This window comes from Bipolaris maydis, assembly GCF_028858645.1.
Source record: "Bipolaris maydis strain C4 unplaced genomic scaffold PSV08scaffold_1, whole genome shotgun sequence".
In the NCBI taxonomy this organism is placed as follows: Eukaryota; Fungi; Ascomycota; class Dothideomycetes; order Pleosporales; family Pleosporaceae; genus Bipolaris; species Bipolaris maydis.
In genome coordinates, this window is record NW_027093857.1 from 1,755,799 (window position 1) to 1,780,169 (window position 24,371).

Consider the following 24,371-nt stretch of genomic DNA (forward strand, 5'->3'; position numbering starts at 1 on the left):
AGTTGCTTGACTCGAAAAGCAGGCAGCGGCTAGATGCTATTGATATCGCAGGCCGCCTGATGCGTCGTGACAACTATCTCATTGCCCTGTTCAACAAGGAGATACTTGATGTCACAGTCCCCCTGCCCTTCCTGGGCAACCGCTACATCTTCTCCGAGACAACCAAATGGCATGTTAACCTTGCCATCATGGACTTTGTCTTCAGCGGACCAAATGGCCAATTCAACCCAGACTTCCTCAAGGAACGCAATCGCCGGGAGCTCGTGAAGCGATTGAAGACGCGTTTCTTCTGGACTGGAATTATCAGTATTCTTTGTGCCCCCTTCGCCGTGGTTTTTGTACTGGCCTCGTACCTATTTAAATACTTCACTGAGTATCACAAGGACCCAGGCCAGCTCAGTAATCGCGACTTCACGACTTTCGCTCAGTGGAAATTCCGTGAATTCAACGAACTTCCTCATTACTTTGCTCGTCGCCGTAACATGGCCTATCCATACGCGAATCTCTACCTCGCCCAGTTTCCGAAAGACAAGACTGAGCAGCTATCATCATTTGTCGCATTCATTGCAGGTGCTTTCGCGTTCGTCCTTGTATTGTTTACCCTTCTCGGCTCCGAGTTGTTCCTCAACTTCGAAATCACACCTGGCAAGACAGCTATCTTCTGGATCGGTATCCTTACTACGGTCTACCGTGTCGCACGGGGAAGCAGCCCTCAGGAAGATCAAGTCACAGACCCTGCTTACTATCTCAACCACGTCATCTACCACACCCGCTATGAACCAGAATCATGGCGTGATAGATTGCACACAGACGAAGTCCGCGCTGAGTTCACCAAACTGTACCAACCTAAAATCCTCATATTTGCCGAGGAGATTTTGAGCATGGTTGTCACCCCCTTCCTGCTCATCTTCAGACTGCCCAAATGCAGCGAGCGCATTGTCGACTTCTTCCGCGAATTTTCGATTGTCGTCGACGGCTTGGGAGTCACATGTTCCTACTCCATGTTCCCATCCACAAAGACAACACGTAACGCCAACAACATCCCCGCCAACGGCACCAGCGCTCGCAGAGAAGACCCAGACCTCCGCGAAGATTACTTCATGGCCAAGGACAACAAGATGATGTCTTCCTATTACGGCTTCCTAGACACATACCAGAATTCCGGCCGCGGCTACAATAGTCGTCTGCAAGGCCGCAGCAACTTCCATCCGCCACCACAATTCCCAAACACCTTTGGCACAATGTCGCAGACGGCACAGCCGATAGAGATGGGCGCAAAAGCATCAAGTAGGAACCAACCCGGTCGCCAGAACCTCCAGCAAAGAACACCGAGACAGAGACCTATGGCAAGAGACGAGCCCATGACATCTATGATGCTTGATCCGCACCACCAGCCTTCTTCAGCCTCGATCCTACGTGGCTCGCCTCACCAAGCGGGGGTGAACCGGTACCGAACACCTCTTCAACCAGTCTCCGACGCACTGGGTCCATCGCACACTCGCATCGAGGAAGAAAGTATGCTTGGCGACTCGTGGCGAACAAGTCGTTTAGCTCAAGATGACGACGATGAAGAAGAAGCAGTTGCACCAGCGAACAATGGTGGAGGAGTCTTGCAGCTTTTACAACAGTTTTCCAGAGCCCAAGCTGAAGGTCGGGGCGCAGGCGTTGGTGTTTAATCTTTCTTTTTTGGAGGGAGGGTTGATAACACTCGCATGGAGCGTCTGGGAATTGCTCGGTGTTGATTCAAGTATTTTTTCCCTTATTCCCACTCAATCCACATTTAGCATAGCAGTGTTGTTAGTAGAAATGAATGGTACATTATTGAAAAGATGTTCTCCTGTTTCACCGGTGGCATTAAAGAATTAAGCAGACCTAGACATCTGACATTGGTAGCCCTTACATCACAGCATTCCATGCAAATGTACTGGTTGGACTTGGCATGCACTTGACTATTCTTCATCGTACCATCACATCCTCCTCATACTGCCATACGGGAAGCAGACATTGTTGTATCATTTGTCATTGTCGGGCTGTTCCTGGTCGTTCTCTACAGTTACATGCCGCAGAGGCTCTCCCTCCAGCCTTCATCCATAACCGATGAAGAAAACAAATCACGCCGTAACCGAATTTCCATTGGACCCATGATCATCATGCACAGCAACCCATTTCGCTCAACTCAAAATCTAAGCAGATGCCTCGAAAGCGGTAGGGAAGCGGCGGATGTTCTCAGCAAGGTTACCCTTGTTGCGGAGGAACTGAACGTAGGCACCGTCGATCTTGACCTTGCCCTCCTGGCGCTGCTGGATGTACTCCTCGCGCTTGAGAGGGGTGAAACCCCAGTTCTTGGAGACGATGATCTTCTGGCGACCAGGGAACTGAAGCTAGTTAGCTTCGAAACATCACCAATAGATACTTTGTCCACATACCTTGTACTGGCAACGCCTCAGAGCCTCGAGAGCAATAGCGCGGTTAGAGTCCCTAGTCCTGACGGACATGAGGATCTGACCAATGTTGACACGAGCGACAAGACCGTTGGGCTTGCCGAAAGCACCACGCATACCCGTTTGCAATCTATCAGCACCAGCGCACGACAACATCTTGTTGATACGGACGACGTGGTAGGGGTGGACACGGACACGGAGATGGAAAGATTCCTTTCCTCCGCTCTTGACCATGTACTTGTTGGCGCAAATACGGGCGGCTTCGAGAGCCTCGGAAGACAGCTGCTCGTACTCGTTGGAGACCAAGTGGATGCAGAGAGGGAAGTCGTCTACGTTGGCCTTCTTGCGACCGAGGTCGAAGATGCGGATCTTGGCATCGGGTACACCACGGTTGAACCTGCTCTTGGGGTACTATAACCCAGTCAGCCTATTGTCCTTCTCTCCTTGTATCTCCAGTCTAACGTACGGGCTTGTTCTTGCAGTAGCGGTAGCAACGGGCGGGACGGCGGGCCATTGTGACGGTTCTTCCTGCTTTGAAATCAATGAGTGGATGTCCGGAAAGCGTCGAAAACGAGAAGGAGTGAGTGTGTGCGCAAACTGATAAAGATGTCAGTAAAACGTCTACCAGGGAATACGATTGCGACAGCCGTACCTTACCCTTTATTTGAGTGTTAGTGGGGAGGTGTCGGAGGGCGAAGTCGAGGGAAGTCGTCAGTGGTGATTGCTAATCACAATATTGCGCGGCACACGCCAAGACCCGATTAAGCGAGCGCATTGATTTCCAAGCAGGTAAGCGCCACTCAAAGCGCAATCCTGGGGATCCGTGGCAACGGAATGCGAACATCATGTTATACGCGCCTCTTCTGAAACAAGGTCATGTAAGTACGTAGACAAGTGACATTACATTCTGTTTCATTGCGCATACAAGATACATGAACACGTGCTCGTGAACATCATTAATTGTCTGCTCAAACTCGCGGACGGCTTACGAGACATGGGTTTATCTCAATGACATAGTTAGAGCAGAGGCAGGCTAGTCATAATGAGTCACATTGCAAAGGGTAGGGTAAGAAGACGGCTCATGAATCTTTTGTCATTCATTGGATATCATCAAGGGTCGAGCATACGCCACACCCTAGGTATCATGTCTAACTGATTTTTTTCCCACGTGCAGTCCCACTCTAGTTCTCGGTGTTGGTGCTCAGGATGTCAGAGTCACCTATATACTGTCAGTGGATCGCGTCAATATGGATGAGCCGAACAAAAACATACCAGCGTCAAGGATGGACATGACGGAGCAACGGAAGAGCTTTCCGCAAGCAGTTCCAAGCTCAATCTTCAATCAAGTTAGCTGACAGCTCTCCATGGCCATAATCGGACCAATTCTCAGAGCCAGCCCTCGGAGGTAAACCTGTACAACAACCCCCATTACTCTTCAATTCTGTCCTTATAGTATAGGCCTAGAATATCCGAACTCATGTATAATGTGTTCCGTTGTACAGGCGTCTCGTCGTTAGGCAATGAGAGAGGGTGGAATGTATACGTACGTTGTTTCCGGAGAAGTGGTGGACAGAGGTCTTGGAAAGCATAGCGTAGTCTAAAGTAATGTTAGCCACGTCTTTTTGGAATCGCGAATACCAGTTTACTTACACTCGAGCTCAGATTTCCTCAGAGGAGGAGTGTTGCCGGCAATGATGACGAGCTTGGCCTTGCCAGTGCGGAGGCTCTTGAGGGTGGACTTGTAGCCGAGGGTGACCTTACCGGACTTCATCACAAGCGCAAGGCGCGAGTTGATGGAGTCGGCGGTTCTCTTGTTCTTCTTGGGGGCCATCGTTGCACGTAGGAAGTTGTCTGGGAAATTCCTAAGGGTGGTTGTTGTGCTCCGGTCGTGAGGTGTGGAAGTTCGTCAGGTAGTGCGCTCACAAAATTCTGTGGGCGAAACGACGCCAAGATTTGCACTAAGCTCCATAAAATGATGACTAAGCCACCACATCCGCGAGTATATCGTTTTCGGAACCAATCGTTCAAGTCCTAAGTTCAGCAGGAAATTTCACTTTGGTGCTGATGTAGCCTTTCGCATTTGAATTCGAAAGGCTGAACAGCAGTGGAATGCGCGTCATGCACATGCAAAACTTATCAGAATGCTTAGATTTTTGGTCGCGCACATCTTGTCTATTGAGGACCTGATGTTTGGACATTGAGCACCCAGCTGATACCAAAAGTCAACATGTTTTGCTCACACGACGCTACTTCATATGGTATCATTGCACTCTAGTCCAACGTTACATACAAACAGCCATAAATTCATCACCATGTGACACCCGTCAGATTTTATCAAAAAACATCAGCAATCTTGTCTACGCTGCTGCTCTTTGCGTCTGTCTTCCTCCCCGAGTTGGAGCTGAGACAGCACCAGGCCGATTGAGAGTGTACTTCGCAAAGGCTCTTGCCAAGGCCTTCTTCGCGCTGACCTTCTGCGAGCCAACAAAGGAGTCGACCGCAACAGCAATAGCGCGATCAATATCTACTGACGAACAATAGTCGGACAAACGCATCTTGCAGAAGGATTCTGCGATACGCAATATAGCCTCAAGATGACGGACCTGACGATGTTAGTGGATGGTATGATGATTTAGAAGCATTCAACTTACAGTGATTGGGTAGGCTCCTGTTGCCATGGACTCTCGACGCATGTCTGCAAAGAGACGCGCAATCTTATCTTGCTCGATCTGGTAGAGCTTGGGTCTGCACCTCTCCCGAGCATAAAGAATGTACTTCCTCAAAAGCTCTTGTGGAATCTCGCCCTCCTTCACTGGAGCATCTCCGTCGACTTCCATCTGGTCATCACCATTTTGTGACGCCTTGGCCTTGTCAGAGTAACCGTACGTTGAGTTGACAAGGGGGTGTGCTCGACCATGGGAGTTCACCACGAACTTGGCGAGGCGCTCGTCTTCCGCTGGATCGACGGTGTCACGCACAACGCACAGAATGTCAAATCGAGACAGGATAGGTTCTGTGAGCTCCACATTCTGCGAGAAGGGAATTGTGGAATTGTAGCGCCCACCAATGGGATTGGCAGCAGCTACAATTGAACAACGTGCTTGAAGTGTTGTGACGATACCAGCCTTTGAAATAGAGATGGTCTGCTGCTCCATGGCTTCGTGGATAGAAGTACGATCTTGGTCGTTCATCTTGTCAAACTCGTCGATCAGACATGTACCCTTGTCTGCAAGCACTAGAGCGCCTCCCTCCAAAGTCCATTCACTCGTCATAGGATCACGACGCACCGAAGCTGTGAGACCAACTGCAGAAGCACCCTGACCAGTTGCGAAGACTGCACGATGGGCTGTCTTCTCAACATACTTCAAGATCTGGGATTTGGCGGTACCGGGATCTCCAAGAAGAAGCACGTTGATATCACCACGAATCGAGTGTCGACCCGGCGCCTCCTTGCTGACACCTCCAAAGAGTGAGAGCGCTACAGCGGTTTTGATGTCAGTATGCCCGTAGATGCTTGGCGCAATAGAGCTGATGATTTTGTCAACAATACGTGGGTCTTTGGACAGTCTTCGAATCTCCTTCTCGTCATCTTCAGTCAAGCGGAAGCCTGCCAGCTGGTCGTGAGATTTGACAATGTAGTTTGCTTCGAGAATGGTAGCGAAAACAGGGAACCCGTTCTTGTTGTTCAAGGCAGCATCATAGTTGTTGCGGTAGATACCCGTGACCTCTATCTCCTCGCCAGGCTTTGCAGAGTCAATCAAATCCCAAAGCAGAATAACCTCACGGTGTCGTGGCAAACGACCAGCTGGAACAGTTCCAGGGGACTCTTGTAAAGTGAGCTTCTGATAGTTGCGATAGACGGTACGCTCAGAGTTGACTGTGAAAGGACCACGCGATTGGCAGTTCTGACAGAAGGAGATCTTAACCTCGACATTGGAGTCCTGATGGAAGGGTCCAAGTGTGACACCGCACTTGGTACAGTCAAATTTGACATATTTCAGCTGCGGGAAAACTCCGCTTCGACGGGTAACTACTCCGCTGACACGGACAAGGCTGTTGAGATGTGACTGACGAAGCTGGCGGAGAGTGTACTGTACGGGTACGTCGGTGATACGGACATGGATCTCCGAGTGGATGCGCTCGTAGTCTGGGTAGTGAAGGAGAGTCACCTCCATGGCAACCTGGTCGAAAATCTTGAGCATCTCAGTTGGCGTGTTCGCAAGCCAGTAGGCTAGCGTGGCCTTCTGCTCTGCCAGATGGTCGAAAGAGACTTCGAGGGACTCGGCATTGACCTCACCCAATGTCCGAATGCGGGATCCGTAAACCGAGTGGCCATGCTCATCCGTGTACTCAGTCAAGAAAGACTTGAACTCTCGCGCAATCGTCCTGGCAACCTGCGGTTGGGCAACCCAATCAGTCAACGTATTAGCTTTGACGTCGGTGAGCGCTTCAAGCGTCAATTCCTCGTTCATGATGTCGTCGGCCATATCCATATCATCTTCCTCATCGTAGCGGTGTCTTCGAACACGGCGGCGTCCCATTAGACCTGCTAAGCCATCCTGCTCATCGTCGTCTGGCAAAAAGGCAGCAGGCATACGGCGTCTTGCCTCCCTGTCACGAGCGTTCAGGCTTGCATCGAGTTTCCGCCTCTCTGCAAGACTGAGCTCTTCGTATTCGCCTTCATCGTCTATTCCCTGGCCCTCATAGGCATCGTTTTCACGGGCTGCATAGTCATTCTCGAAGTCGTCGGCAAACAGATCGATTCCCTCGGCCTCTTCTGCATCCTCTTCTAGGTCGTCGACATCGCGGATGATGTCATCTTCGTCAAGCATATCCGCATCATCTTCATTAGGCAGCATGGGAGGGGATGAGGCCATGGCTGTGAGCTGTTAGGTATTTGTTGTGTCCTTTGTTTGCACCAAACTTACGGCTGGACGGCGGATGCACAGCTGAGGAGGGAAGGTCTTCATCGTCCCTTGCGCGCTTGTTGCTTCTGCTGGCAGGCCCAGCGCCTCGATTTGCGGACGACATGTTGGAGCGAAGGGGTGGGGGTGGTGGTGAGCTGAGTCTTTGTTAGTATTGTGGTATTAGCGGTAAGGAGGGGCTAGAGGTTGGCGCTCGGTGTCTGAGCCGTGCATGCTTGCGATGCGTACCTCATGTTGACTCAATTAACAATTCTCACATGGAGCACGAGACTCTTGTATAGTAATTGGGTGTAGCAGTGCGGGGCTGCAGGTGGGAGAGGAGTAGGAGAGGGTCAAGCAACACGACCGCGTCGCGCTTTCCTTTTCCACGCGTAAAGTGGTTTGATTACAGCCAATCAGCGGTCACGCGCATCTTGTGTCGTCGATAGGCCTCACAACCCTCCACAACTTGCAATCCCAACAAGTCAGCTTTGGGACTTCTCAAGCGCTTTGACGTAGACTCAACTCTCCAGTGCCTGCTCGGACGTACTAGGAAAGCAGAAACCAGTGGGGTATTTTGTGACCATGGCCGATTCGCAGTCCACAAGCATGTCTTCCAAGCCGCGCTCTAGCAGCATGTCGCAAGCATCCGAAAGTTCCCAGACAGCAGCAGAGTATGTTTTCTGCAAGACAGTTACAGCAAAAGTCACTAATTATGTTTAAATAGCTTCATCAAAGAGCAGCTTAGCCTCGAAGCAGAAGCACGCGAGGCCCTTCCATATGTGAGCGAGTACACACGCCAAATCACCTGCGCACCTGCTGATGCCTAATAGCAATTCGATACTTGCACGCGCGACCTTGGTCCTCTAAGACAAAGCCTTTATGCATGTCTCACTTGCAATCCCGCGCCCGCCTCGTCCGCTCAGCAGTACACACCAGCAGGCGTCTGCTATTCATGCTCCATTTCCTGCCATGGCGAACACACTCTTGTCGAGCTGTTCAACAAGCGCAACTTCATATGCGATTGCGGTACTACAAGGATACCTGATATGACCCCTTGTACGCTTCGCATCAATGCGAAGACTGGGCTGAAAGGCGAGGTGACGGGAGAAGAGCCCGCGAAAACCAATAAATACAATCACAACTTCCAAAACAAATTCTGTGGCTGTGGTCAAGAATACGATCCTCATGAAGAGAAGGGAACAATGTTCCAATGCCTCGGGCTTGGAAGCTGCGATGAGGGTGGCTGTGGTGAGGATTGGTGGCATCCCGAGTGTATAGTTGGCTTCACTCGAGAGGAGTACAGCAAAATGATCGAAAAGCCCGAGGCTGGATTGAAGAGCAGTACAAACGAAGCCATGGATGTCGACAAGGCCGCGGAAGGAGATAACAAGACGAACGGGAATGAGGCAGAGACGGTGTCATTGAACAACACAGCTATTGCCAATATAGTCACAAACAGCAATGGTGTCGATGGGAACGACATTACAGCGGCTGGCGGCGAAGACGAAGAAGATGATGATGACCCGCCCCTACCCCCAGGATTTCCCGAAGAAGATGACTTTGACCACTTTCTCTGCTACAAGTGCGTCGCCGCAAACCCATGGATCAAGAAGTATGCGGGCTCAACCGGATTCCTGCCACCAGTGTACTACGATAAAGCCATTGCGCTTTCACACTCGGAGAAGGTCACTATCGCCGCCCTAGAGAATGACAGCAAGAAACGCAAAGCATCTGATGAAGACGAAGACGAGCAGCAGACTACCTCGAACCTAGCAGCTCCTGTACCAGCTAAGCGCCAAAAGTCCGAAGACCCAAGTGGTACCCTCTCCAGTATCCCCGAGGATCCTCCCGCCCTCCCTACACCCCCTAAGAAAACTAAAGAACCAAAACATGCATCTCTGCCCGCCTTACCCGAACCCGCCCTCACAACCCGCTTCTCCCTCTTCCTCAAACCCGATTTCCGCGACCACCTCTGCCACTGCGACACCTGCTACCCGCAACTAAAACTGCACCCCCAACTCCTCGAGGAAGAAGAGACCTACGAGCCCCCCGTCTCAGAAGACGGCGATCAAGGCGCGCAATCCGTCGGCACAGGCAGTATCCTGGACCGCGGAGAAGCCGCCTTCAACAACATGGATCGCGTTCGCGCCATCCAGGGCGCAATGGCGTATGCACATATTAGAGACAAGGTTTCTGCGTTCCTAAAGCCGTTTGCGGAGTCGGGTCAAGCGGTTGGGGCGGAGGACGTCAAGGCGTATTTTGAAAAGTTAAGGGGTGATGCGCAGGGGATTGAGGATGCGGCAGGGGGTGCGAAGGCGAGTCGCGATAATGAGGATAGAGGGGCGAGTGGAGGCGGTGGGAAGGAGCAGAGTGGGTATTGAGAGTGGGATGGTGGGAATGGGGAGTTGAGGATTGCAGTGAGGAGGTTTGGAATGTGCACGCTTGAGTGGATGATGAACACTTGAGACAAGTAAATTGGAACTACATATAGTAATGAAATAATTCGAAACGATCGGCTTGCGATTCGCAACAAAAATGCAGTGTTCAATAGATACAATAAATAACTCTTCGTTCAGCAAAAACTAGGGGTATCAAACCAATCTACGTTCTCTTCTCTCTCTCTTGATTACTTTTCTCAAAGAAAATGAATATATTTACCAACTCACTACGCTGTAGCCGTCACAGTGACTGTCTCTCTAACCGTCTCCTTCTCCGTCGTCGTAGCCGTTACAGTAAAGATCTGGCTTGGTGGAATGGGCGTGATGATGAGGGGGCCTTCTGACGTTGCTGTTGTCGAAGACGAAGACGAGGAGGAAGGCGTGGGTTCAGGTGCTGGTGGCGGTGGTGGCGATGATGACGATGCGGATGGGGTAGTTGTAGAGGTGGCATCTGGCGTTGATGCGGGGGCTTCTGGAGAAGATGGGGATGGAGAGGGAGATGGTTGCTGTGAGGGTTCCGGGGTGGGAGTGGTGGATGGAGATGGCTCCACTGTGGGCTCTGCAGGAGGTGCTGAGGAGGAAGCTGGCTGTGCTGATGTTGAGCTTTCTAGTGAGGGGGAAGAGGGGCTGCTAGGGGCTGCAGGTGGTGTTGGCTCTGCGGACGCCGAAGTTGCTTCAGACGCAGAAGAGACAGCTGAGGAGCTGGGTACTACTGGCTCGGGTACTGCAGACGTGGCTGGTACTTGAGGTGCCTCGCTGGGCGCCAGCGTGGCCATGACTGTAGTGAACGACGTAACGATTACTACTGGTGGAATTTGTAAAGACTCTGACGGTACAGCCAGAGCTGCTGAGCTGGCAACAGGTGGCACTGCCTCCTGACCTTCACTGCAGCTCGGCATAGCTGGAGTAGGCGCAGCTGACCCTGACACTGGCTCCTCAGATGCGGTGATAGCCGCATCGGGTGACGGGGCAGAAACATACACAGTGGTGTACGATGTGACCATGATACGTGATGTCACGTCCGCCAAGTCATCTGCAGATCTCGAGGACGACACTACAGGCGGGCCACTGGAAACACTAGATGCTGCAACAGATGACGCAACGGTAGTCGGGCTAGAACTACTGTTCGAAGGTGGTTGACTTGGAGCAGTTGATCCAGGATGTTGAAAACCAGGCATTCCTCCAGAGGTAGGCACTGGTGCTTTGCTGGTAGGAGGGGTGACTGAGGCTAGGGAAGCTGAAGACGTTTGCTCTATGGGTGAGTATGTGAATTTGGGGTATTCGCGACTAGTAACGCTAGCTGTACTGTTTTCAACAACCTTGACAGAGCTTGACAGTGCTGATAAGGCATCAGAAGAGAGAGTGGGTGCTGGACTGCTCTCGGATGGTGCTTGTTTCAGACCCGGCGTAGTGGTAGATGTGGGTATCACACTGGATGACCTTTCTGTAGTAGGTTTTTGTGTAGGTGTGATGAAGGATGTAGATAGGACAGTTTCTGGATCTTGTGTCGCCAGTGGCTCGCCATCAGGATTCACAAACGTGATGCCTGGCGCTATCGATGTGAATACTGTTGGCTGAATAGGTTCTACTACTAGAGCAGTGTCTAGTTGTGCGACCGCCTTTTCCGATGTTGAAGAAATTATGGAGGAAGTGTTGAAGTATCCAGTAAACCTGGAGTTGCTTAGTGAGTGCTTTTGCTGGGGTGGCTGAAAACGAGTGTCTTACTGGCGCCTCTGGTGGTTCCTTGGGACTGGCCCACCAACAACACATGTTGAACAAGCTGCCAGCAGCAGGAGTTTGGAAAAAACAGCCATTTCGAAGGCTTGCTACGATTAGGGTACCAGGAAGAAAGAAAAACCAAGGGTGCGATACCAGCGCTTGGGAACAGATTAGTTAAAACGACAGACAGACTGGATGAAAAGACTGAGGAAAAGTGGACAGTGATATGAAACGAGCGACAAGACAGAACTAACGAGAAGGAAATAGGGCACGGAAGGGAACAGGAAACAACGGGTCTCATCCAAAGACCACCTAGACACTCAGATTGCTATCGTGAGGGCATCACGGCATCTGGGCTGCCAGCAGTTCTGAGGCTGCATTAGCCGCCTTGAGCACGGTTTGAGCGCAGTTTGAGCAGACAATGGCACAAAGAGCGGTATTGGCCCAGCATTGTCGCAGCGGCGAGTAATTTAGAGAGGCTGGTCAAGCCCCAATGGAAAGTACGGTAAGTATGCAAAGAGTGGCTGTGGAGCACTGATGCGCTGGGTTGACGTTTCACCGCTGGACCAATGAAACCGCGACAGGGCATAGTACAGCGACAACGGCCAGGCGCTTCGCCGGAACAGTCTGGCCCCTCGACGCACACGACTGGCTGCGCTGCAAATAGCATCTGGGGTATGAGGCTCGTCGGCGCTATCCGACACCGTACCTGTGCCTGGCCGGGCTTGTCGTGCTGCCGGTGGCCGTGTCCTTGGGCGAAGGGCCAGCGCGAGCGGGTCTTTTTGCACGGACAAAGTGTCGCGGCATGGCTGGGCCGTGTGCAGGGCACATTGAGTGGTTTGCGAAGTCATCATGACATTGTCGGTACCCCGTTGTCAGTTACAGTTGCATGGAGATCGATCGAATAGTGGGTGACGGGGTTGGGTGATGGGGGGGCTGCACGTGCCGCTTGTTCTTCCGCCCCGGCGGTGACAGGTTGACGAGGCAACCGACCAAAAGCGACTAGGGGAGACGAGAAACGCGATGCGCGTGAGTGGGCCCTTTGGACAACGCAGACCTGCAGCGTCACGTAACGGTAGGCCCGGCATTCTCTTCTCTGTAGATTTAGGCTTGTTGTTTTCCGTCATCCCTCACCAACCATTGTCGTCGCCGGGCCACCACCATGAGCGTACGCGTTGTCGCGAGGATACGTCCTCTTCTGAAACAAGAGATCGATAAGGATATCATTGTCACGGCCGAGAAGCTCGAGGGCGAGACCACCCCGGCCGTTGTGCGCATCCCGAGCCCCAAGAACGAGGCCGAGTCTTTCAGCTTCCAATTCAGCTCCGTCTACGAGCAGGACGCGACGCAGCAGCAGCTGTTTGATGCTGAAAGTGAGTATCCATCGAGCAACAGGGTGCCGTGGCCAGCATTGACCTTTAGCTAGTCGCCCCAACGGTAAAGCACCTCTTCAGTGGATTTGATCTGTCCATCTTCGCCCATGGCTGCACAGGTACGGGCAAGACCCATACGATGCGCGGAGGCAAGTCGCTGGCCGACAGGGGTGTTATTCCGCGTCTTCTGAGCGCCATATTCCGACGGTGCAAGAAGATCGAAAAGGACTCGGCCGGAGCCAACCAGGTAGAGGTCGCGCTAGAGTACTTTGAGATCTACTGTGATCGCGTGTACGACTTGTTCGAGCCACCAGAGAAGCGAACGCCCTCGGGTCTGCCCATCAGGGACAATCGCGGAAAGACCGTTGTCGTGGGCCTGACTGAGAAGCCATGCACGACGCTCAAGGAGTTTGAACAACTCTATGACCAGGCCAATCTCAACAGGTCCACATCCGCCACAAAGGTAACCAATCTGCTCGCACGCGTCCGAATAGAGCACTGCTAATCGTCCTACAGCTCAATGCGCATTCATCGCGTTCCCACGCAGTTCTGTGTGTCAAGATTACCCAGACTACTGGAAACACTGTTCGCGTCAGCCGCGCATCATGTATTGACCTTGCAGGATCAGAAGACAACCGCAGGACAGAAAACAACAAGGAGCGCTTGATTGAGAGCTCCGCCATTAACAAATCACTCTTCGTGCTGGCGCAATGTGTCGAGGCCATGAACAAGAAGGCCAGCAGAATACCCTACCGCGAGTCCAAGATGACCAGGATCCTGTCTCTGGGTCAGAACAAAGGCTTAACCGTCATGATTTTGAACCTTGCGCCCACTCGCGCTTACCATCTCGACACTATCAGTTCATTGAACTTTGCCAGTCGCACAAAGAAGATTGAAGTCGCAGAGGTGGAGAACGACCCAATGTACAAGACCGCAGTTAAGCCTTTGGCGACAACCAGCAACATTGGCGGACCAGCCATGGCACGCCAACCGCTCCGATCACTAGTAGCTGCTACCAATACCACAATCGCAGACTCCGACAAGCAGAAGAAAGGGGAAAAGCCTACAAAGGCCTTCTCTGTATATTCTGATTCCCGCAAGGCTGCTCCTCGTGTTGTTTCTAACACTACACAGAATCAGGGTATCCGACGAGCGGAAGCTCCTAAGCGTGCAGCTGAGCCCAGCAACACTTTTGCGTCCCGGCCAACCAAGACCTTCCGTGCAGCGGACAATGCTTCACGGATACAACAAAGTGAGCTAGCACTAACCAAGGAGACAATTGAAGCTCTCATCGCCCAAAAGGTCGACGAGAGGCTTGCGGAGAAGGCATTGCAAGACGCTAGCAATTCTGCCCCAGCCCTATCAGCCGAGTTGCAGAAACGGTTGGATGAACTTGAGCAACGTCTTGAAGTCAAAGAGGAGGATGGAAAGTCACAGGGCTTGCAGTTCTTGTTGATGGCAAAGCAACATCACATCCGTGGTGAGGACGCAAGTGCACTAAGAATGTACCGTCTTGCACAACCTTACTTCCCGGACAACGCCAAGCTAGAAGCCAAGATGAAGAAGCTGGAAGAGAAGATTCGCGCAAAGAGGGAAGAGACTCAAAGGCACGCCTCCATGCCCATCAGCCTACCCTCTCACCCATCCCCCGCCCGCGTCTCAAACCTCATGGGCCCCTTGAAAGCAGGAAAGTCAATCCCAAAGCCAAAAATGGTCTACCGCGACGAACCCGAAGAAGACAAAGACGACGAAGAATATGCCCCTGCCCCACCCTCCGACCACGACTCCGACTCCGACGCCTCCGACGACAGCTTCCAGTTCAAAACCAAAGCCGCAGCCCGCAAGCCCACGAAGACCACAAGGAAACTTCCCGTCTTCCGTGACACCGCCGCCTCTGCTTCCACTTCTACTTCCGCCTCTGCCTCTGCCTCGACTGATTCCCTTCCCCGCTCCAAGCTACCCGTCATCCACACCCCCCGGACATCCCACCTCCTCAAGATTATCAACTCTCGCGACGTCAACCAGATCAAGGGACTCAAGGGCGTAGGCGCAAAGAAAGCGGATAGCATTGTGAACTGCCTTGTCGAAATGGATGATGCTGAAATCTTGGATCTCGAGTCGCTGGCCATGCTCAAGGGTGTTGGTGGGAAGACGGTGGATAACATGAGACTTGGATTGAGGCTTGATGTTGGGTATGACTTTTAGAGAAAGAAAGTCTTGTGGGTAGGTATTCTTTACTTCATCGTTTGTTCTGTTGGCATCTTTTTTGAGAGCTTGCATTTTCTTGCTACTCGTCCTTTTTTTTTCATTCGCTCCATAGCATGGTGCCATGGCGTTGTTTTTTGTCTCACTACAGTGGCTTATTTGGCCATCAAAAAAGGGCGTTCCCACTAGTAAGTTGCATTTGTAAGTGGTGTTTGGGTTTTTGGGTATGGCAACGTAGATCTGCCCCCTTTTTTGCATAGATAGATGTGTACCTCATGTAGAGGTCTGATAATCAAATCGTTTGACTGATCATACCTTTGTGTTGGATCAATACTACCTTCTTCTTCTTCTTCTTCTTCTTCTTCTTTTGCTCACGTGCGTCATAGGAATGTACGCACAACACGATTTCGTAGGATCAATTAGAAATTTAGTCATTAAGGTACACAGCAAGAAACACTACATATCCCTCTCCCATCTAAAAAGGCCAAACCCACTCCTCTGTCTCCTTCGGATCCACTCCCTCATGAAACGCATAATTCTTCGCCTTGATCTGCTCATCCAGTAGCTTCTCGCGCGTCGCCGCCCCCCTATTACCCAGACTAGGAATGTTATCTAGCGCATCAATCGCCAAGCTATAGCGGTCCGTTCCATTGCGAATCGCAAGCTCAAGCGGCGTATCGATATTTCCCTTCTCCCTATACCCACGCACAAGCAAGTTCTGCTGCCCTTTGCGGCCGTACGTAAGGCGGTGAACGAGCCAAGGGTACGAATGGAAGTTGAAGATGCAAGGGACGTTGTCTGTGAAGATGGCCTTGTACTCGTGAGCTTTGAGGCCGTGGGGGTGCTGAGAGTCGTCAATGAGTTTGAAGAGGTCGACGACGTTGACGAAGCGGATTTTGAGGTCGGGGAGGTGTGTGCGGAGGAGGGCGGTGGCGGCGAGGGACTCGTGGGTTGAGACGTCGCCGCAGGAGGCCATAACGATGTCTGGTTCTTCGCCTTTGTCGTTGCTGGCCCATTCCCAGATGCCGACGCCTTTTGTGCAGTGAGCGATGGCCTGGTCCATGGTGAGGTATTGGAGGTGCTCTTGCTTGTCGGCGACGACGACGTTGACGTAATTTTCGCTGCGGAGGCAGTGGTCCATTGTTGAGAGGAGGCAGTTGGCGTCTGGTGGGAGGTAGATGCGGACGACTTCAGGGCTCTTGTTTGCTACCACGTCAAGGAAACCGGGGTCTTGGTGAGTGAATCCGTTGTGGTCTTGACGCCAGACGGTTGATGTGAGGAGAATGTTGAGGGATGCAATCTTCTGCCTCCATTCGACCTCGAGACACTTTTCAATCCACTTGCAGTGCTGGTTGACCATGGAGTCGATAATGTGAATGAAGGGCTCGTAGCTGTTGAGCAGTCCATGCCTTCCAGAGAGGACATAACCTTCGAGCCAGCCCTGAATAGCGTTAGTAAATTGACTCCAATCTTGACTTGAAGCTTTACCTCTACAGTGTGCTCAGATAGCATCTCCATTACCCGGCCTTCATGGGCCAAGTTACCACCATCCTTGTCCATGTCGAGGTACTCGCCCATCCATACTTTCGGCCCTGCTTCATACACGTTGCTAAGCTTGTTAGATTGTGTTTCATCAGGACCAAACAGGCGGAAGTCCTTTGGGTTCAGCTTGATGACGTCGCGGAGGAAGTTGGCAAAGTTGCTCATACTGCCCACCTTTGCAACACCACCCTTTGTGACTTCGACAGAGTATTCGCGGAAATCGGGCATGTGAAGCTTGTTGCGGACTGCGCCACCATTCGTAACAGGGTTGGCACTCATCCTCCTGTTTCCGGTTGGCGCCAACTCCCTGAGCTCAGGAATAAGCTTGCCTTCCTTGTCGAAGTGCTTGTCAGGCTCGTAGCTACGCATCCATTCCTCGAGCAGCTTGAGTTGAGATTTATCCTTTAACACGTTTGTAAGAGGAACCTGGTGCGAGCGCCAGAAGCCTTCCAAGAAATGGTCACCGTCAACCTTGCTGGGGCCGGTCCATCCCTTGGGCGTGCGGAGCACAATCATCGGCCAACGAGGTCTGAAGGCCTTGCCTGAGTCCCTCGCCTGTTTCTGATACTCACGAATCTTGTTCACACAGCGTTCCATAGTGGCCGCCATGGCCTGGTGCATAGAGGGAATGTCACTACCCTCAACAAAATAAGGAGTCCATCCATAACCGACAAACAATGACTCAAGTTCCTTGTGGCTGACACGAGCAAGGACAGTGGGGTTGTTGATCTTTAAAGAATTAGCTAGTCGTTGCGCATATGCATCCAGAAACGTACCTTGTAGCCATTCAGATGTAGCACAGGCAAAACAGCACCGTCTGTAATTGGGTTGAGGAACTTAGTCGAGTGCCAGCTTGTAGCCAGAGGACCAGTCTCAGACTCGCCATCCCCGACCATTGTAAGAGCAATTAAATCCGGGTGATCGAATACTGCACCAAAAGCATGGGAGATGGAGTAGCCAAGCTCACCACCTTCGTGTAAACTACCAGGCGTCTCGGGCGTAGCATGGGATCCAATTCCGCCCGGAAAAGAGAAGTATTTGAAGAAACGCCTCAAGCCCTCCTCATTCTCACCCTTTTGAGGATATACTTCCGAGTAGACTCCTTCAAGGTAGCTGTTTGACAAGACGGCTGGAGCACCATGACCAGGACCAGAGATGAAGATGGCGTCCAAGTCATATTTCTTGATGAGACGGTTCTGTTTGGAGTAGTTTGATCAGTACATGAGCCTTACTATCACAGCATACGTCCTCTCTTACCATGTGTATATATGTGAAACTCTGTCCAGCATCCGAGCCCCAATGTCCCAACAATCGTCGTTTGATATGGTCAAGTGTGAGTGGCTCACGGAGAAGAGGGTTTCTCCGGAGGTAGATCATGCCCAGACACATGTAGAGAGAGGCATGGAAATAATCCGTCATTTTCTGCACTTCATCGCTGCTGAGAGGATGCTCGGTTATTGAAGCTCTCGCAGGACCAAATGGAGACAGGCTGAGGTGTTCGACGTCTTCAGCAACAGTCTCGGGATCCGCCGGGGCTTTGGCTACCATGGCATCCATGACGATTTGCTAGGAGGAAAGCAACGTCGCTTTCCGATTTAGATGACGTTGTTGTATGCAATCCGATTCGACAGTGGGCAATTGTTCTCAAAGAGCGAACCGTATTTGAGGAGAGAGCAGCAGAAGAGTTCTGAGTTGCAAAATATATTAGTTGGTAATTAGGAAGCAAGGTAAAGGCACAAGCAAAGCAGAGGGTAGAGAGTGCTTTAAACAGTCGGACATGTGAGGGTAAGAACTAGCCAGCGGCAAGACCGGAGACGTTGTCCTGGCCCATGGACAATATGTGATTGGTTCCAGTGCTGCATATGCATCTCATCATAGCGACAAATTCGTTTTTGGCGTATACGAGCTCATGTTTGTTAGCTGCCATAGCTACGTCATGGCTCAGTGTGCCCACCACAAAGTGGGGTTGGTACAAAAACACGCTAGTAGCAACGCGTTCTTCGTGGCATTGAACATCTGGCACTTCTTAGAAATCATCAGGTCATACATATGAAGCGCTGGATCTTTGGTTGGATTTGAATAGCGTGAACGGTCTTGGTGGCGTGATCTACAAACTCAGGCACCGCCCGAGGTATGCAGTATGCCTCAACGGCGGAACGCGGCGGACATGTTGGGTGACAGCCTCCACCTAGCATGTGCATGCAATCTTGTTTTAGACTCGGCTCTTCATCCGGACGGGGAACGATCTAGGCAGGCATCTGCAGTTGGCACGACCTCGGCAGGAAAGGTCAGTGGTGTTAGCCTCGACGTCAAGCTTGTGGAGCAACATTTGCAAAATGGAAGTCATCCAGTTTACTTTGCCAAAGACAAGTCATGCAGTAATATTGAGGTCTAGCAGATCCTAGTAGCTAATCAAAAGTATATGGTTGCAACTATATCATCAGTGCAGTCCATAATCACCCTCTGCAATAATTGTCCGCTGGCACTCTGCGAGGATAGCTGCTTGCCTGGCCACATCTGCCAGCCTCCCAATGACCATCTTGTTGCCATCTACGAAGCCATAGAGCGCATATGGTATATCCACCTCGTTGCAAAACCCTTGCACTAGCTTCTGAGTCTTCCTCAGGTTGTGCCGTGGAATGCGAGGGTACAAGTGGTGGATAGCCTGGAACTGGAGACCTCCATGGAAGAAGTCTAGCCACTGTGGACAGTCAACGTCCATGGTCGTTCGCAGCATCTTCTGAGCAAAGGACTCGTGAACACCCAGATCTGCAGTACTCATTGCGAAGTGAGACAATGTGATCTGTACATGGAGTGGTGAGGTCAAAGCATGGGTGATGAGCACAAACCAGAAGCGGCTCCAGTTGTCTGGTATCGACTTGTACACGACTCCATAGCCGTACCATGCCCAGAAGACCATTATACCCATAATCTCAAAGTAGCGGTGCCACCATGCAGGGCCTTTCTTGGGACCCTTTCCACCGAGCAAATACATCCAGGATAGCCTGTAAAGGTTGAAGCGTGCAAAGAGCATGATCGGGTAGTATGTATAGTGTTGGATGCGGATCATAAATTTCGCAAAAGCATCATACTCCATAACCCAGCCGTAAAAGGTCGTTGTGAGACTTTCCATGAAACGGTGCGTAATGGAGAACAAGGGAATGTATTGGATATCCGGGTCGTGTTCAGGGTGGTTGGTGACGAAATGGTGGACGTTGTGGTTGTACTTCCACCAGCAAGCGCTCAAGCCACCCATGAAGGATGCAATGAACATTGCAATGGTAGAGTCTGTGGTGAAATCGTGGGTGATGCCCATGTGTCCAGCATCATGGACCGTAAACGTAAGTTGATGCCAGAGGCATGCAAGGGGAATGGCGCTGGTGATGTACCAGCCCGCATGTAGCAGAAACAGGAATGCGGCCAGGAAGGAGCCGTAGCGTAGGCATTCGATGCCGTATGCACCATAATTGCATTCATACAGCCCTTCTTCCTTGATGCGTACCTGCAGCTCACGGTACTTTTGTGTGATGTTGTCCTGGGTGACAAAGTCGACCGACGGGTATTTGGCCTTATCCAAGTCCAACTCTTCCTGGGTTCGTCTGTCGAGAAGGGACATTTTTGGAGACTTTTGGTCGAGCCCGGCTGAAGAGATGCTCGATGTCGAGGAGGCTCTGGTGGTGTTGCCATTGCGCTTGCGAAGAGGATCGGAGGTTCGGTCTGCTGGTTCAAACAGGGGGCTGTTGTCTGCAGAAGATGAAGAGCTAGTGGCTTCTTGGTCCGAGGAAGAGACTGACGTCGCATACTCTTCTTCGGAGAGTTTATCCAGCTCTTCCTGTGTCCTGAACTTCCCTCCTTGTATCGGTGGTAGGAAGTTGGTCCACCGCCCCTCGACTCGACCAATCTGGTAGCGGCTCATGAGCTGGAGCGTTTGCGTGGAGTGAAAGCTAAAGAGTCTAGTTCAGCACTGTGTCGGCATTGTATGGCTAAACGAGACATACCGAGTGACTTCATCTGTTGCATCGCGTCCCACCATGTGTCGGATGGCTTTGTCACCGCCTGGATGGTACGGCAGCCAGGCATCGAGCTTCAGTACTGCACTGTCCACGATGACAATTGAGCGCCCATTGGCAATCTGAGCCTCGATTTCGCGCCGGCTGAGCACTTTGGATTTCCTGTCTGTCTGGGTGGCCATGATTTGGCGCAGGGCGATGGGGTAGGATGTAACGAGAGTGTGCGCAGAAGATACAATGCAAGATGAATGGCCGCTCTGCAGGGCTCAATTGGCGGACCGAATCAACGCTAGACAGATCACGGTGCAGCTCATAAGGAGAAGTGCATGTTTGTGGGGGTGCAATGCTGGGGCCATGCAGTGGAACAGGAGACGGTGAGCTGATAGAGTTGGTAGGCGGCTCCTCGAGGCGGCGGACCCTGCGCCGCCTTGCACGGCCCTATTGCCCCACGTTCCACGCCCACATGGCTGGTAGTCACATGGTTTGGGGCTAAAAACAACCTGAGAACCCTAGCCATTCACATACGCATTCTATGCGTAGTGTGAAAAACAGGGCTGTGGATTTCTTCTGGAATGTCGGGCATTTCCACAAAGTTTGGCGCGATCGAGGCCAGATAAATATGTACAGTGGGCAGCCCTTTCCCACCTGGGCATGCGGTTCGCTTTGTTTCGGCCAACTCCGTCGTCACCAGATTGACAAGTCTTGACTGCACGCCAGATCACTCCACAATATTAGTTCAGGCCGCGAACCCTGTACACAAACTGCTCCTTTGCTCCTACTCCCCTTCTCAACGCCCCTGGACAAGCACATAGCACAACCGTCACCTGTAGAACAGAGACAGCCCACAGCCATGACCAAGGATATCAAAGAGCTGGCGAGCGAGTGGCTGGAGCTGGACGAGGACAAGACAACGACTGACGAGATCTACAAGCTTTTGGTCAACGGCGACCATGATGAGCTTGAAAGGAGACTGCGACACCGCATTGCCTTTGGTACTGCCGGACTCAGAGGACCAATGCAGGGCGGCTTCGCCTGCATGAACTCCCTGACCGTCATCCAAGCCTCGCAAGGACTGGCTGCATACCTCTTGAAGACCGAGGAAAATGTAAAGAAGAGAGGCGTGGTTATTGGCCGGGATGCGCGACACAACTCTGAGAAATTTGCCAAGCTCACGGCCGCCGCATTCGTGGCAAAGGGTATCAAGGTGTGGTGGTACGAGGAGCCTAGTCATACGCCTATGGTCCCTTTTGGTGTGCGCGAGCTTGAAGCCGCCGCTGGTATCATGATTACTGCGAGCCATAACCCGGCCAAGGACAACGGCTACAAGGTGTACTGGTCAAACGGTTGCCAGATCATCCCTCCACACGACAGCGGCATTGCACAGGCTATCTTGGAGAACCTCAAGCCTGTCACTTGGGACACTTCAGTGGTGGAAAGCTCGCTTTTGGTCGAGGGAAGCCTAGGACTAGTGCAGGACACATATCACAAGGCCATTCTCTATGCAGCACAGCCTGAGCATGCTCAAGTCAAGATGGATCCAGACCTCAAATTCGTATATACTCCCATGCACGGCGTGGGACTTCCCGCAATGCAGCGATGTGCTCAAACTCTTGGAGTCACTTCTCAGATGAGTATTGTCGAGGCTCAAGCACAACCCGACCCGGACTTCCCAACGGTGAAATTTCCCAATCCAGAAGAAAAGGGAGCGCTGGATCTGGCAATCGAAACTGCGGAAAAGTCGTCGACACGCCTCATTCTCGCTAGCGACCCCGATGCAGACCGACTTGCGGCAGCGGAGAAGGTGGGTGATAAATGGCACATCTTCACGGGTAACCAGCTCGGAGTCCTGCTTGGCTCTTACCTCTTCGAGCGCTATCCCACCTCGAAGCCGCGAGAGAAGCTTGCCATGCTGGCTTCCACAGTCAGTTCCCGGATGCTCGCTGCGCTCGCCAAAAAGGAAGGCTTCCACTTCACTGAGACCTTGACTGGGTTCAAGTGGCTCGGCAATGTAGCGCGACAGCTCGAGAGCAAGGGCTACGACGTTGCGTATGCCTTTGAAGAAGCTCTGGGCTACATGATCCCACAAACTGTGCACGACAAGGACTCGATCAGTGCTGCAGCAGTTTTCCTCACAGCCGCGTCACAGTGGTCGTCACAAGGGCTTACGCCCTATGCCAAGCTGCAGCAACTCTACGAGTATCTCGGCTATTTTGAAGACGCAAACACCTACCTCGTGTCACCATCACCGTCGGTGACTACGTCAGTGTTTACGGCCATTCGCGCACTTGGCAGCCCATACCCAGCTACTATCGGGACGCGGAGGATTGTGCGTTGGCGCGACCTGACACTAGGCTATGACTCAAAGAGTGAGGATCACAAGCCTGATCTGCCTATCGACCCGACCGCCCAGATGATCACCTGCGAACTAGATGACGGGGCCGTCTTTACCGTCCGAGGCAGCGGGACGGAACCGAAGATTAAGCTTTACATTGAGTGCCAGGGCAAGAGTAGTGAGGAGGCCAAGCAGGGTGCCAATGGCATCTTGGAGGATCTGCTGAGAGAGTGGTTCAAGCCCGAAGAGAATGGTCTGCGGTTGGCGTAAAAGATGGAGGATGTGTAGGTGTGTCGGTATCTTTGAGTCCGTCGCATACTCTGACTGGGGGTTTCTTTCTTCTCTTATACACAAGCTCCTCTTACCACCAAATCTGGGAAGAACGGTAGTACTTGTCCGCCGCAGTCGATAGGCGTCCATCTCCTTAGACCAGACAGCCGACATGCTTGGACGCCGAGTATTGAGGTCGGAGTATATAAGATTCTTATTTAGGGCATGGCCAGTCTACACTTACTAGTGCTGTATATACCTATAGAGGCTCTCCGATGGGAAGTCGCGTCACGGCCATTCTCGGATCGAACTAAACCTCAACCAGAAACTTTTGCCCCAAAGGATCGCGCAAGTTGTATAGGAGCGTTGCTGGTGTTACATGATCATCATGGTTGCATGAAGATGCTACTGTATAGGTACATGGCCACACGACTAGCCGCGTCAGTTGGCGCGTCCCCCATGCAAGATACGGAAGACGCGTGCATGGCAAAACGATGCATCGTTTTCTCAGCCCAGGTCCGGGTTGCCGAATGCGGGCCCTGTAGGTGCAGCAGCAATGCCATGAGGATGCATCGCTGACGACAACCAGTCCCGTGGATAAGATTTCTGCCTGGCGCGCACTTGGAGGCGCATACATATACGCGCATGGTACTTGGAAGGTGGGAACGAATATCGCCGCCGCCGCTGCTGCTGCTGCTGCCACTCCACCGTGACAAATGGAAGCGTACAAGGCGCAGCTGAAGGAGTGGGCAGAAGAGGGTCTTTTTTGCCTGGATTCCAGGGCTAGAGTCGTCTTTTTGCTTTTCGCAGCATCGCCCGTGCTGGAGATTGGACTTGATGCACGTCCAAGGGCCAGGGTGTTGTCACCCAGACATCGGTGGGCCTATCAAGGCATGGCCTCAGTGCTCAGGAGCCGTCCCGCGCTGTATCCAGACTCCGGGGAAGCGTTTGCGGCGCCGTCCACCACCCTACCCGTTGCTGGGTGCGTCCATGTGTGCATGCCAAAGAGTCACGGCCCAAAAGTAATCGACGGCCTCTCTCCCCCTCCACATGCTCCCACCACCTTTGGTGCGTCCCCCTCCCCTGCCGGCTCCACCCGTGCCATTAATATATAAATCCCACGTCGCGTCCCCC

At 52.2% G+C, this 24,371-nt stretch overlaps 11 protein-coding genes across 11 annotated transcripts; 5 read left to right on the forward strand and 6 right to left on the reverse strand.

Annotated features, from left to right (window-relative positions):
* The first annotated feature begins 150 nt into the window (after positions 1–150).
* Positions 151–1,823, forward strand: PSV08DRAFT_256699 (autophagy protein Apg9-domain-containing protein). The gene has a single exon (XM_014222835.2). It carries the CDS (start codon positions 189–191, stop codon positions 1,674–1,676), a length of 1,488 nt encoding a protein of 495 aa, XP_014078310.2. The 5' UTR covers positions 151–188; the 3' UTR covers positions 1,677–1,823.
* A 109-nt stretch (positions 1,824–1,932) lies between these two features.
* PSV08DRAFT_256708 (60S ribosomal protein uL16) lies at positions 1,933–3,049 on the reverse strand. Its single transcript, XM_014222836.1, has 3 exons — positions 2,908–3,049; positions 2,427–2,852; positions 1,933–2,375 (listed from the first exon to the last, which is right to left on the reverse strand). Exons 1-3 carry the CDS (start codon positions 2,953–2,955, stop codon positions 2,184–2,186), a joined length of 666 nt encoding a protein of 221 aa, XP_014078311.1. The 5' UTR covers positions 2,956–3,049; the 3' UTR covers positions 1,933–2,183.
* A 466-nt stretch (positions 3,050–3,515) lies between these two features.
* Positions 3,516–4,338, reverse strand: PSV08DRAFT_398019 (60S ribosomal protein eL30). Its single transcript, XM_014222837.2, has 4 exons — positions 4,092–4,338; positions 3,989–4,038; positions 3,714–3,777; positions 3,516–3,660 (listed from the first exon to the last, which is right to left on the reverse strand). Exons 1-4 carry the CDS (start codon positions 4,270–4,272, stop codon positions 3,623–3,625), a joined length of 333 nt encoding a protein of 110 aa, XP_014078312.1. The 5' UTR covers positions 4,273–4,338; the 3' UTR covers positions 3,516–3,622.
* A 339-nt stretch (positions 4,339–4,677) lies between these two features.
* Positions 4,678–7,674, reverse strand: PSV08DRAFT_192985 (MCM2/3/5 family-domain-containing protein). Its single transcript, XM_014222838.2, has 4 exons — positions 7,595–7,674; positions 7,370–7,503; positions 5,093–7,320; positions 4,678–5,044 (listed from the first exon to the last, which is right to left on the reverse strand). Exons 1-4 carry the CDS (start codon positions 7,597–7,599, stop codon positions 4,799–4,801), a joined length of 2,613 nt encoding a protein of 870 aa, XP_014078313.1. The 5' UTR covers positions 7,600–7,674; the 3' UTR covers positions 4,678–4,798.
* Positions 7,675–7,823: 149 nt separating this feature from the next.
* On the forward strand, positions 7,824–9,830 carry PSV08DRAFT_376214 (putative zinc finger in N-recognin-domain-containing protein). The gene is made up of 3 exons (XM_014222839.2): positions 7,824–8,019; positions 8,073–8,127; positions 8,179–9,830. The coding sequence occupies exons 1-3, from the start codon at positions 7,931–7,933 to the stop codon at positions 9,727–9,729; spliced, it is 1,695 nt and encodes a 564-aa protein (XP_014078314.2). The 5' UTR covers positions 7,824–7,930; the 3' UTR covers positions 9,730–9,830.
* Positions 9,831–10,009: 179 nt separating this feature from the next.
* Positions 10,010–11,600, reverse strand: PSV08DRAFT_376216 (uncharacterized protein; the record flags this gene model as incomplete). Its single annotated transcript, XM_014222840.2, has 2 exons — positions 10,010–11,457; positions 11,512–11,600. The coding sequence occupies 2 exons, from the start codon at positions 11,598–11,600 to the stop codon at positions 10,014–10,016; spliced, it is 1,533 nt and encodes a 510-aa protein (XP_014078315.2). The 3' UTR covers positions 10,010–10,013.
* A 1,067-nt stretch (positions 11,601–12,667) lies between these two features.
* Positions 12,668–15,083, forward strand: PSV08DRAFT_367329 (P-loop containing nucleoside triphosphate hydrolase protein; the record flags this gene model as incomplete). Its single annotated transcript, XM_014222841.2, has 3 exons — positions 12,668–12,878; positions 12,932–13,341; positions 13,395–15,083. The coding sequence occupies 3 exons, from the start codon at positions 12,668–12,670 to the stop codon at positions 15,081–15,083; spliced, it is 2,310 nt and encodes a 769-aa protein (XP_014078316.1).
* Positions 15,084–15,478: 395 nt separating this feature from the next.
* Positions 15,479–18,315, reverse strand: PSV08DRAFT_256797 (XFP N-terminal domain-containing protein). The gene is made up of 4 exons (XM_014222842.2): positions 17,883–18,315; positions 17,402–17,821; positions 16,572–17,354; positions 15,479–16,524 (listed from the first exon to the last, which is right to left on the reverse strand). The coding sequence occupies exons 1-4, from the start codon at positions 18,180–18,182 to the stop codon at positions 15,559–15,561; spliced, it is 2,469 nt and encodes an 822-aa protein (XP_014078317.1). The 5' UTR covers positions 18,183–18,315; the 3' UTR covers positions 15,479–15,558.
* A 656-nt stretch (positions 18,316–18,971) lies between these two features.
* On the reverse strand, positions 18,972–20,992 carry PSV08DRAFT_2226 (fatty acid desaturase-domain-containing protein). The gene is made up of 2 exons (XM_014222844.2): positions 20,624–20,992; positions 18,972–20,569 (listed from the first exon to the last, which is right to left on the reverse strand). Exons 1-2 carry the CDS (start codon positions 20,815–20,817, stop codon positions 19,066–19,068), a joined length of 1,698 nt encoding a protein of 565 aa, XP_014078319.1. The 5' UTR covers positions 20,818–20,992; the 3' UTR covers positions 18,972–19,065.
* Positions 20,993–21,398: 406 nt separating this feature from the next.
* On the forward strand, positions 21,399–22,643 carry PSV08DRAFT_256837 (uncharacterized protein; the record flags this gene model as incomplete). The annotated part of the gene is made up of 1 exon (XM_014222845.1): positions 21,399–22,643. A coding segment is annotated over exon 1 (1,135 nt), but the record flags the coding sequence as incomplete, so codon positions are not given.
* A 188-nt stretch (positions 22,644–22,831) lies between these two features.
* PSV08DRAFT_256849 (uncharacterized protein) lies at positions 22,832–23,573 on the forward strand. The gene has a single exon (XM_066092476.1). It carries the CDS (start codon positions 23,046–23,048, stop codon positions 23,235–23,237), a length of 192 nt encoding a protein of 63 aa, XP_065949970.1. The 5' UTR covers positions 22,832–23,045; the 3' UTR covers positions 23,238–23,573.
* The last annotated feature ends 798 nt before the right edge of the window (positions 23,574–24,371 follow it).

What these genes read in the sequence shown, in the direction of transcription:
- PSV08DRAFT_256708 (XM_014222836.1), bottom strand. Translation starts at nt 2,955, where the DNA reads ATGGCCCGCCGTCCCGCCCGTTGCTACCGCTACTGCAAGAACAAGCCC. An exon ending in GCTACTGCAAGAACAAGCCC is followed by an intron (nt 2,853 to 2,907) that starts GTACGTTAGACT and finishes ACTGGGTTATAG; the next exon opens with TACCCCAAGAGCAGGTTCAA. An exon ending in TGAGGCGTTGCCAGTACAAG is followed by an intron (nt 2,376 to 2,426) that starts GTATGTGGACAA and finishes AACTAGCTTCAG; the next exon opens with TTCCCTGGTCGCCAGAAGAT.
- PSV08DRAFT_2226 (XM_014222844.2), bottom strand. Translation starts at nt 20,817, where the DNA reads ATGGCCACCCAGACAGACAGGAAATCCAAAGTGCTCAGCCGGCGCGAA. An exon ending in GCAACAGATGAAGTCACTCG is followed by an intron (nt 20,570 to 20,623) that starts GTATGTCTCGTT and finishes TAGACTCTTTAG; the next exon opens with CTTTCACTCCACGCAAACGC.
- PSV08DRAFT_376214 (XM_014222839.2), top strand. Translation starts at nt 7,931, where the DNA reads ATGGCCGATTCGCAGTCCACAAGCATGTCTTCCAAGCCGCGCTCTAGC. An exon ending in AGTTCCCAGACAGCAGCAGA is followed by an intron (nt 8,020 to 8,072) that starts GTATGTTTTCTG and finishes ATGTTTAAATAG; the next exon opens with CTTCATCAAAGAGCAGCTTA. An exon ending in CACGCGAGGCCCTTCCATAT is followed by an intron (nt 8,128 to 8,178) that starts GTGAGCGAGTAC and finishes GATGCCTAATAG; the next exon opens with CAATTCGATACTTGCACGCG.
- PSV08DRAFT_192985 (XM_014222838.2), bottom strand. An exon ending in TGTGCATCCGCCGTCCAGCC is followed by an intron (nt 7,321 to 7,369) that starts GTAAGTTTGGTG and finishes AACAGCTCACAG; the next exon opens with CCATGGCCTCATCCCCTCCC. An exon ending in CAGGAGCCTACCCAATCACT is followed by an intron (nt 5,045 to 5,092) that starts GTAAGTTGAATG and finishes TAACATCGTCAG; the next exon opens with GTCCGTCATCTTGAGGCTAT.
- PSV08DRAFT_256849 (XM_066092476.1), top strand. Translation starts at nt 23,046, where the DNA reads ATGATCACCTGCGAACTAGATGACGGGGCCGTCTTTACCGTCCGAGGC.
- PSV08DRAFT_398019 (XM_014222837.2), bottom strand. Translation starts at nt 4,272, where the DNA reads ATGGCCCCCAAGAAGAACAAGAGAACCGCCGACTCCATCAACTCGCGC. An exon ending in GAGGAAATCTGAGCTCGAGT is followed by an intron (nt 4,039 to 4,091) that starts GTAAGTAAACTG and finishes ACATTACTTTAG; the next exon opens with ACTACGCTATGCTTTCCAAG. An exon ending in CATGTCCATCCTTGACGCTG is followed by an intron (nt 3,661 to 3,713) that starts GTATGTTTTTGT and finishes GACAGTATATAG; the next exon opens with GTGACTCTGACATCCTGAGC.
- PSV08DRAFT_256699 (XM_014222835.2), top strand. Translation starts at nt 189, where the DNA reads ATGGACTTTGTCTTCAGCGGACCAAATGGCCAATTCAACCCAGACTTC.
- PSV08DRAFT_256797 (XM_014222842.2), bottom strand. Translation starts at nt 18,182, where the DNA reads ATGGATGCCATGGTAGCCAAAGCCCCGGCGGATCCCGAGACTGTTGCT. An exon ending in TACATCTGAATGGCTACAAG is followed by an intron (nt 17,355 to 17,401) that starts GTACGTTTCTGG and finishes AATTCTTTAAAG; the next exon opens with ATCAACAACCCCACTGTCCT. An exon ending in TATCTGAGCACACTGTAGAG is followed by an intron (nt 16,525 to 16,571) that starts GTAAAGCTTCAA and finishes AACGCTATTCAG; the next exon opens with GGCTGGCTCGAAGGTTATGT.